Consider the following 11,024-nt stretch of genomic DNA (forward strand, 5'->3'; position numbering starts at 1 on the left):
AGTCCTCTATTTCATTGAAAGACCAATTTTTCCCCTGAAGTATTATACTCAGTTTTGCTGGGTAGGTGATTCTTGGTTTTAGTCCTAGTTCCTTTGACTTCTGGAATATGACATTCCATGCCCTTTGATCCCTTAATGTAGAAGCTGCTAGATCCTGATTGTATTTCCACAGTACTTGAATTGATTGTTTCTAGCTGCTTGCAATATTTTCTCCTTGACCTGGGAACTCTGGAATTTGGCCACGATGTTCCTAGGAGTTTCTCTTTTTGGATCTCTTTCAGGCAGTGATCTGTGGATTCCTTGAATACTTATTTTGCCCTCTGGTTCTAAAATCTCAGGGCAGTTTTCCTTGATAATTTCATGAAAGATGATGTCTAGGCTCTTTTTCTCATCATGGCTTTCAGGTAGGCCCATAATTTTTCATTTGTCTCTCCTGGATCTATTTTCCAGGTCAGTTGTTTTTCCAATGAGATATTTCACGTTATCTTCCATTTTTTCATTCTTTTGCTTTTGTTTTGTGATTTCTTGGTTTCTCATAAAGTCAGTGGCCTCCATCTGTTCCATTCTAATTCTGAAAGAACTATTTTCTTCAGTGAGCTTTTGAATCTCCTTTTCCATTTGGCTAATTCTGCTTTTGAAAGCGTTCTTCTCCTCATTGGCTTTTTGAACCTCTTTTGCCAGTTGAGTTAGCCTATTTTTCAAGGTGTTATTTTCTTCAGCATTTTTTGGGTCTCCTTTAGCAGGGTGTTTACTTGTTTTTTCATGCTTTGCTTGCATCTCTCTCATTTCTCTTCCCAGTTTTTCCTCCACCTCTCTAACTTGATTTTCAAAATCCTTTCTGAGCTCTTCCATGGCCCGAGCCCATAGTATATTTATTTTGGATGCGTGGGATACAGAAGCCTTGACTGCTGTGTCTTTCCCTGATGGTAAGCATTGTTCTTCCTCATCAGAAAGGAAGGGAGGAAATACCTGTTCACCAAGAAAGTAACCTTCTATAGTCTTATTTTTTTCCCTTTTCTGGGCATTTTCCCAGCCAGTGACTTGACTTCTGAGTATTCTCTTCCCACCCACTTTGCTTCTAGATCCACCCAGCCAGCACTTGGGGTCTGAGATGCAAATGCTGCTTCCCAGCCTCAGGGTTTCAGTGGGGGCAGGGCTGCTATTCAGTGTGAGATTAAGTTCAGGTGCTCAGGTCAGGGGAGTGCCACCTCATGGGCTCAGTTCCCTCAGGGGGTTTATGTAGAGAGCTTCAACAATGGATCCAGGCTCCTGCCTGCTTGGGGATCCCCAGTCTGCTGCTGCCTCTGCTGCTGCCTCATGAGGGGGCCTGAGTTATGGGGGCATCCCACTCCCCTCTCGGCAAGCCAAGAAGACCCTCTCACCAACTTTTGGGGCCTGTGGGTGGAGGAACTTGAGCAGCTGCTGGAGATTCTGTCCCTGAAGCCTGCCCAGATCCATTCCTCTCGGTGCTGCCCAGCCAAGGCAGGGCTCGGCTCGGCTCGGCTCTGGGTCCACAGTGCAATGGACCTTTTGCGAGAGGTTTTCAGGTCACTCTGGAACAGAAATCTCATCTGCTGTGTTGTTCTGTGGCTTCTGCTGCTCCAGAATTTGTTGGGAGTTCTTTTTTACAGATATTTTATGGACTGTGGGTTCGGAGCTAGCATGTGTGTGTCTTTCTACTCTGCCATCTTGGCTCCACCCCCATAGTTAGTCTTATACAACAAGATTATTATGGAAGTCATTTGCAAAACTACACAGATATGGCCTATATTGAACTGCTTGCCTTCCAAAGGGAAGGGGGGGAGAGGGAGGGAGGAAGAGAAGTTGGAGCTCAAAGTTTTAGGAACAACTGTCGAGTATTGTTCTTGCAACTAGGAAATAAGAAATACAGGGAAAGGGGTATAGAAAGTTATTTGGCCCTACAGGACAAAAGAGAAGAAGGGAACAATGGCAGAGAGGGATGAAAGAAGAGAGGGCTGATTGGTGACAGGGGCAATTAGAATGCTCAGTGTTTTGGGGTGGGGGGAGGGGACAAAAGGGTAGAAAATTTGGAACCCAAAATTTTGTGAAAATGAATGTTAAAAGTTAAATAAATTTTTTAAAAAAAGAAAAAGATAAAAAAAGAAATGACATATACTTTAGAGAAATACACTTTAGGAGCAAGAGTCAGCACCTGACAAAAACTGATCTTCTAGAATGCTTGTTTATTTAATGACAAAACACTATTGAATTCCATCATATTTTTCTAACCTGTAGTTCTGCTTCCCAGCCACTGTAAAGTTGGAGAGGGCAGCCCTCTGCAGGCTGATGCTATTTAGGCAGACTGTGCTGCATGTGTGGCAGGAGGACATGGGGAAGAAAAAGAATAGTTACCTATGCAAATACATGCTCTGAATTCCAGGAGGTAACGTGGTGTCTGTGTGTATCAGAAAGTTACTCTTCTGGGGAATAGATGATCTTTCTTAATGGTCAATGGCACCATTTGCCTGTGTCTATCTAAGACTCTTGGAGATTCATTGAAAAAAATGTCCCTTTCAGTTGACTCATAATTCTGATTTCAAGATCCACAATTCAACCACAGACTTCCCACTCAGGGTCAGCTATAGATAAAATCGGGAAGTAGCTAACATTGGTCTTGTGTCCCCTCATTTCCCATTTCAGCACATCTCTCATTCTTTTCAGAATTTCCACATAATCTACACCTCCAGAGTTGTCTATGACAATGTCCTAGCCATGTCTGTACTCTCAACACTGTCATTACCTTGGGAAGATCTTGGGAAGACACCTCCATGGTATCTTTCATTATATGGGAAGTTTCTCTCAGATTTTATTTTGACAAGGAAAATACAAATTCACATTTATTTAGTGCTTTTACACACACACACACACACACACACACACATACACATACACACATACACTTTGGGAAATTGCTAAGTTCTTTGAAGGATTCCAATTTTCCCTGAAACAAAGACACATTTTTTCATACCAATATTCATTAGATACGTTAGACACAAGCATGAGTCATAGAATATTAGGGTCTTTGAATCAAAATTGAGTCACCCAAAGGGTAATGGAAGACATATGATTAGTTGAATAGGTTCCAGTGAATTACAAATAAGGAATTATGAAGGAAAAAAGGACATAAAGAATATCAAAGAAATATATGAAGCAAAAAATTGGAGCTGATTAAATGGTAAGAACAAAAGATAGATAGATGATAGATAGATAGATAGATAGATAGATAGATAGATAGATAGATAGATAGATAGATAGATATGGATGGATGGATGGATGGATGGATGGATGGATGGATGGATGGCTTGTGCATTCCAAAGGTATTCTCATGATGTCAAGTAAAATCAAGGAAAGCTCTTAATATGCTGAGTAACCGCCCCCAAGCAAACTTATGGGAAGGAATGTGTCATACAGGATGGCCATGCAATACTTTCACAGTATTGCAAACTGCTTCATTGGAGTATATATCCATATTGATGAGACTATGATAATAATAACTGGCTCTTTAATGAGAGCATTAAGCCATAAAGTTAACGAAGTGCATCCATCCCTCACTATAACCCTGGAACCCAGTAAGACTTGAGTTCAAATCCTGCCTCAGTCACTTCCTAGCTGTATTGGAAACAAACCCAAAACAGGGGCCTTTTTAGTTAAGTCGGGGATGAAAGAAAGATCATTCAAGATAGATGAGATGATAATAATGAATACTAGAGAGAACTATTCAACTCTTCCATTTACTTCAGCTTTTTTTCTGATAATGAAAATGCATAGAACTTTTTGTTTGCAAAATGTCTTAATTCTTTTGTGTAGAGAAAATATTTTGGATTGGATCTACTTTAACAAGTTATATGTGTGTGTATTTATGTAAATGTAATACAGAAACACTTGCTCAGAGCCATGGGTAAACACATCCAAGGCAAAGAAGGTCGTAGAGAAAGTGATGTTAGGGATTAGAATTCAGTTTTCCTGATTTGGTTTCCCTTAATCTGCTTCAAAATTTGACCCTATAGTTAATTCACTACTATGCAATATTTCTCTTTAACTTTTTATATTGGCGAGATCCCTTATAATTAGTTTTTAGTTTGAAGTGGTTAGTATTATTGTCCAGTCGTTTTTCAGTCACATTTGACTCTTCATGACCCCTTTGGGGTTTTATCGGCAAAGATATTGGAGTGGTTTGCCATTTCCTTCTCCAGCTCACTTTACAGATGAGGAAACTGAGGCAAACAGGGATAAGTGATTTGCCCAGGGTCACACAGTTAGAAAGTATCTGAGGTTAGATTTGCACTCAGGAAAATGAGTCTTCCTGACTCCAGGTCCAGCACACCCTATCTACCACACCACTTAACTGCCCTTTGTTAGTTCTGGAGCCCACTTTTATTAAAAGAAACTGATTTACCCTAATAGGACAAAAGTCAAGTCAACTATAACAAGCAAACATATTTCTTATAGTTATAGGAAATACATCCAAGTCAAAATCTCATAGCAAGTCAGGAAAGCAAATAAAGCATCTTGACCCAGTCCTCTCTTTTGTGCCCCAAGCCTTCAGTTCATCTATCTGCCCCCTTATGTCTCACTTCAGTCCAGATGACTTGTGTCCATATTTTGACCAGTAGGTTAGGACAAGACTCTAATATTATCTATTTTTGCAGATCTTGACTTTGTTCTTTTAAGTAAGAAATTCATTCTGACATCACACACCTCCAGGAAGAAGGAATTGCTGAGGCTCCCTATAGAAAACATGTAGAACTATTTAAGAATGTGGTTAAAACTTAAATTTTCAAACTTTGGTTCATAGGTGAAAAGGCATCTCATTTTGCAGGAAAGCAAACTGAAGCCCAGAGAAGATGACTTACCTAAGGTCACACAGCTACTAAGTGGAGGAAGTAAGAATAAGGAATCTTAGAAGGAATAAGAGAGGGAGACAGCTAGGTGGCTCAGAAGATAGAGCACTGGTCCTGGAGTCAGGAATAAATGAGGTTAAAAATGACCTCACTTACTAGTTGTATAACGTTGGGCAAGTCACCTAACCCTGATAGCTACCCAAAAAAGGAATAAGGACCCCAAATCTGACTACAAATCCAGTACTTTTCCCACTGAATGTTCTGCATTGTAAAGTTGGCAACATTTTTGCTCAGTTCTTATGGAAAAGTATTTTGAAAATATGTGCTCAAGTTTAAAATAGTCATGAGATCATTCTCGTGTCTAGTTGCTTAGTAAATGCATATTGATTTGACTTGGTTTAATGGAAAGACCACTGCTCTTAAGAGTCAGAAGAGTTCAGTTCAGATCCTGCCTCTGCCATTTAATTGCTGTTTGACTTTACATAAATTACTTCAACTCTCAGGGCCTCAGTTTACTATTTATAAAATAAGAGAGTTCAAACAGGTGATCTATCTATCTAACATTGTGAGGTTCTGCTGTAATGGCAGAACTAACTGGTTCTCAAACTTTTTGGTTTCAGTATTTTTTACTCTCTTAAAAAATTATTCAAGACCCCACCTAGTTTTTAAGTTATTTAAAGCTATTGATGTTTACTATATTAAAAATTGAAACTGATCACCTTAAATTATTGATCTTTATTTTAAAATAAATCCATTACCTGCTAATATAAATAACATTTTTATGAAAAATAACTCAATTTTAAGACACAATTAGCCAGAAGAGTGACATTGTTTTATATATTTTAACAAATCTCTTTCAAATACAGCCTCAGACACTTACTGTGTGCCCACAGACAAGTCACTTAATCTCTGCCTTAGTTTCCTCAACTATAAAATGGGGGTGATAATACTAGAACCCACAGGACCGGACTGTTTTGAGGACCACAGGAGATAATATTTTATTTTTTTAAGAAAGCACTTAACACAGTTCCTGACACATGGTAGGCACCATATAAATGCTTATTATTCCCTCCCCCCTCTCCTCCTTTTAATATCCAACTTAGCAAAAGACAAGTGATTTCAAATATCTGCTCCTACATTTTTTTTGTTTTGTAATATATGAAGAAAATAGAGCCTCACAGAGATGGAGTTGTAAGAGGAATATTTTAATAGGCAAGTAATACCCTAGCATTTTAATGAAAATAGTTTTGACCTCCCAGACCTTCTGAAAGGGTTTCCAGAAGGGGTTTAACAACCACTGTCTTGGAGCATTCTCAATATCTGCCTAACTGCTCATCCAAATGAAGACTTAGTGAGCCAGCCTCTGAAACTATGTGATGGAAGGGAGGGACATCTGTCTTCAAGCTTCTGAGCAGGCACACTCATAGTGTCATTCTCTCTCTCTCTCCCCCTCTCTCTGTCTGTCTCTCTGTGTCTCATTCTCTCTCTCTCTCTCTCTCTCTCTCTCTCTCTCTCTCTCTCTCTCTCTCTCTCTCTCTCTCTCTCTCTCTCTCTCTTTCGTTCACTGTGCATTTTGTCCCACTCCTTCAGAGAATGGGAGGATGAATGGGAGGAATGATAGGGGGCAGACTATTACAGGGTTTTGGTCTTTTTCTCCACCTCTCCTTTTTCAAACTTTTCCTCTCTGGAAATTTCTCAAGAATATAAGTTAAAAACCTCTTGAGAATAAAAGTTAAAAGCCTTTCAACTGGAACTCCTGTGGGTCTGTCTGCTCCTCCATCAACTGGCTATTGCACTAGGGAAAAGAACTGGGGAAGGGTCTCCCTCTCCAAAAAATAAAGGGAGAATTAATACAGCATTGACAGTACCAAAGGGGGGCCACTAAATTCTGCACCCCAGGGAAGGGGAAGAAGCAACATCACTATGGAAAGATATATAAATAAGCTAAAATAAATTAAGGGAGAAAGGGATGGAGATACAATTCAATGCAGCACCTTTGTGAGTTCCCCTGCACCCTTCCCCACACCCCACACATTCTAGACCAGCGCATAGTCAAAACAAAGGATAATCGATTAATCAGGCTGTCATAGGCAGGAGAACAGAAGCGGAGGGACAGACTAGATAGTCACTACCTGAGACATGAGAGGGAAAAGTCTGCTTTCATCTTTCCTTTAATGGCCTCCCTTTTCCTTCATCCCAAAAAAGTATCACAGAGGCAAGGAGTTTGGGAAAGGGAAAAAAGAGAATGTAGGGATAAGCAAAGCACAGAGATGATAATGTATGTATTGGGGAGAGAGGTCAGGGGAAGAGAAGCAGTGCGTTGGGAGTTTAAAATGGGAGAGAGAACGACGATCCTCCATAAAATCGTCTCCTTAGGCAGCGTGGGGAGGGGGGACGCAGGGATAAGAAGGTGCCAACCTTACACTTCTAGGCTAGGGTTTGGTCAACAAATAGAATTAGAATAATAATTAATTAGTAATTAGGGTAAACGGGGGCACATTGCTGATCGAAGTATCTCATCCAAACCTCCTCCTTGAACCTCAAAATGGAAAAGAATAGGAAGAACGGAGAGAAGAAAAGCTGGTACTGAGGGAAGCGGAAGGTGGTAAGGACCTTGAGAGGAAGGAGATTAATTCCTGCCATCACTGTTCATCCTTTCCAGAGGCATCATTCTTTCTGGGCTTCAAGTTTTCAAAGTTAAAGTCTGTCCCAGTCATGCGCTTGTAAATATCTCTGATATCATCGCAGGTTGTCTCGAAATCGGTGGTGGCATCATAAGAACGGGAACAGAACACCTGGCTTTCTAATCCATCATCTGTTGGCTCATACAAGTCACTGATGGCCACAAACTTTTGATCTATAGGTTCCAACAGCCTCAGAGCAGGCTCAATCTCCTTCTCAGGCTCTGCTGTCTCCACTGTGGTGCTGGCCATAGCAATGTACTTTCCCTCAGCAGCCACCTTCTGGGCATTGGAGATCATGCACAGATAGATGTCTGATTTCCTGCTGACCTGATTCTGGGGAATGATGATTTGGCAGGAGCTGACATTACCAGTGTTCTTGATGGAATGGCTGAGGATGCAGATGACTCGGATGACCTGGCCGGTCTTTCGCACCCTGTCAGGGATATAGCTGGGGTCACAGATCAGCTGCTTGCAATGAGCCACCTTCCCCTCCGACTGGACACCCACCACTTTTCCATTCTCCATGATGATTTCATCCACATGTTTGCCCAGCATGTATATCCCACCATAGAGAGCGCTCAATCTTGCAAATCCCTGAGGTAGCTCTCCCAGACCATAGAGAGGGTACAGGTATGGGCTCTGCCCATATTGGCCAAGAGACCTGCTGTAGAGTTTGATGCGATTGATCGTCCCAAGGCAGAGCTGGTCCAGGTACTCATCAGTCTGGTGGAGTGCTAGGGCATGACCAACGAAGTCAATAACATCCTCGCCCAAGTCAAACTTCTTGTACACGTCTCTCATGGTGGTGGTCTCAAGGTCAATACCCTCAAACGTGCCGGGGTCATCCTCATTGAAGAATGTCACGAACGACAGGAACTTCCTAAATTTGTTTTTGTCAGACATGCTCATGAGGCTGGAGGTCAAGGCCTCCGCCTCAGTGGAGGGCACCTTATAGATCTTGCCCCTCTTGTAGACGAAGCTGCCTTCCACCACTTTAAATTCGAGGTAATTGGTCACTTCTGTGTACATCAACATATTCACCAGCTGGCCGCTGGCCAGGAGGAATTTGGGGATCAGGTCCACGTTCCAGTCTCGGCCCCTGCCCAGGCTTTCAGGAGGCCCCTCACGAAGCTCGAACCGTTTGTATAGGTCTTCCAGGGGCGTGATGGAGGCGCTTTCACCGCCGTAGTAAGGGTTCCGGTCCAGGTGCAAAACCTTCTTCCCGTTCACGGACATGATGCCGGAGAGAATACATTCCTTGAGGCCCGTGCCCAGCACGATCACATCGTACACCCCTTCCATGTCCGTCAGGGCTGAGCTCGGCGTTGGGGCTGCGCAGCCGTTGGCGCAACCGCCCTCGAGCCTCCAGAGGAGTTGTGCGCTGCCTCCGCCCTCGAGGCTGCAGCCTCCACCTGCTCTGCCTTCTGGCTCTTACTTTTTCCTTTTCCTTATTATCCTAGTGATGAAAGGCCTCTTAATTGTCAGTGAAGCCAGGACGGAGTGTGCATACAAAAAGCTCAGATAAAACCTGCCATCCCTCTTTCTTGGTGGCTTTTGAGTGATACCTACAAAAGAGAAATGTTGTGGTCCTATAGGAGGGGGAGGTTCCTTTGTGGAAGAGGGAGAAGTGGTTGTTACTTGTTCAGTCGAGTCTGACTCTTTGTGACCTCATTTGGGGATTTTCTTAGCAAAGATACTGAAGAGGTTTGCCATTTCCTTCCCCAGCTCATTTTACAGATGAGGAAACTGAGGCAGAGAGGGTTTAGTGATTTGCCCAGGGTCACACAGTCAGTAAGTGTCCAAGTCCGGATTTGAATTCAGGAAGATGAGCCTTCCTGATTTCAAGCCCAGTGCTCTAGATACTCCTGTAGAGGTGTGGAGTGGGTTGGGGAGAGTTATTTGCCACTAGCCCTCCCCCTTTTAGATTCCCAAAAGGGGATGGGCTGAGAACTGAAAGTTCTTTGAATCTCGGTAGCTCTGCCCCAATCCTCAGGGCAGCCTGGGCTTTCTTATCTACCAAGAACAGCATACCAATGTACCATGGGACAGGAGTTAGACTTTTCAGGCTTCCCACTTTTAGGGCTTCCCACCAATGACGAGCCAGACATAGTTCAACAGGCTTATCCTGCCACAGCTACCATCAGACTGTACTGTGCAGTCCAGTAATGGGACCTCTGATAGCTCTTAGCTTTAGAAGTTCACAGGATCATAACTTTGTGTCTAAGAAAGAATAGACACTACAGGGACAGAAGAAACATGGAAGTAATGTGTTTACAGCCACTTGGTGAAGAGTCTAGAGGTGTCTATTCTGATTTCCTCCAAACCCTACACAACAACAGGCCTTCATCACCACTGACAGGCCTTGCCACACGTGGGCCTTACTACACGTGTGGTGTTCACCCCTCCACTATGTATGTGGGGGCAGGCTCCTTCACACAAATGGGGGCCCCTTCATTTGCTACATGAGTAGCATTATTATTAAACCCAGGTCCTTAAGTCTAGGTTCCTGAGAGTCATTATGAACTGCTCTCTCTAGGGACCCAGATAATATGAGTAGCAAGTTCAAGTTGTCCCAGAAAAGATGTTATGCTGTGGTCCCAATCCAGGTCTCCATGATCTTTTATTTCATCCATCATCCATCCATCCATCCATCTATCTATCTAAATGTCTGTCTGTCTACTTATCTATCTAACGTAGGTCATGTATCTTATTTGTTTGTTTTTATGGTTGGGTCTCCCTATTCTCCCCAGGCTAGAAGCACAGTAACCATCTGCTCTGTTTATCCAAACTGGAACAGTTTGCCTCATCTTTAAGTAACCCAATGGCCTTCTTAGTGAGGACTCTGAATTGATTTTGACCTGAAGGAAGCTCAGAACTTCTGAACTCGTGATTCATCAACCTCAGCCTCCCCAACAGGAGCGATGACAAGCATATATCACTACACAAAGAGTTTCCATGATCTTTTAAGGATCACTGGTAGCTCAGCAATCACATCCGCCAGTTCTTTCCATGCCCTAGGATGTATTTTCTTTGAACTGTGACTTGCATTCAAGGACAGTTAAATATTCTCTTTATTTACCTTGGCTATCAACTTCGCTTTTAGCTATATTTGTTTTATCCTTTCAATTCTGAAGATGATTCTTTTAAGGAAAAAAAAGCAAAAATAAACTTCAAATTATTTTGTCTTCTCTTTCATCAGTTATCATGGAGTCATTACCCTTGAGTATCAGTGATCCTTTTACCCCTAAATTGCTTAAACCCGTTTTGTCCTAATCTTTCCTTGCCAACTCCAGCTTATTTGGAGCCTTAGCACTCATAAACTATTCTTAGAAAACTGTGCCTTTTTACATTCATCCTCTGTTACCAGTCCTTGCTTCCATCTTCTGTCTTTTAAAAATGTAAGTCAATTGGTAAGTTCCTTAGGTGACATTATTGGCCCCATTTTCCCTCTTCATCAAAATTTTATATCTTTTCAAAA

General features: G+C 42.2%; 1 protein-coding gene across 1 annotated transcript; it reads right to left on the reverse strand.

The window, feature by feature from the left end:
• Positions 1–5,618: 5,618 nt before the first annotated feature.
• Positions 5,619–8,880, reverse strand: LOC140533644 (rab GDP dissociation inhibitor alpha-like). The gene has a single exon (XM_072653645.1). The coding sequence runs from the start codon at positions 8,846–8,848 to the stop codon at positions 7,505–7,507; it is 1,344 nt and encodes a 447-aa protein (XP_072509746.1). The 5' UTR covers positions 8,849–8,880; the 3' UTR covers positions 5,619–7,504.
• Between the last annotated feature and the right edge of the window lie 2,144 nt (positions 8,881–11,024).

Source organism: Notamacropus eugenii, chromosome 3 (assembly GCF_028372415.1).
Source record: "Notamacropus eugenii isolate mMacEug1 chromosome 3, mMacEug1.pri_v2, whole genome shotgun sequence".
Classification (NCBI taxonomy): Eukaryota; Metazoa; Chordata; class Mammalia; order Diprotodontia; family Macropodidae; genus Notamacropus; species Notamacropus eugenii.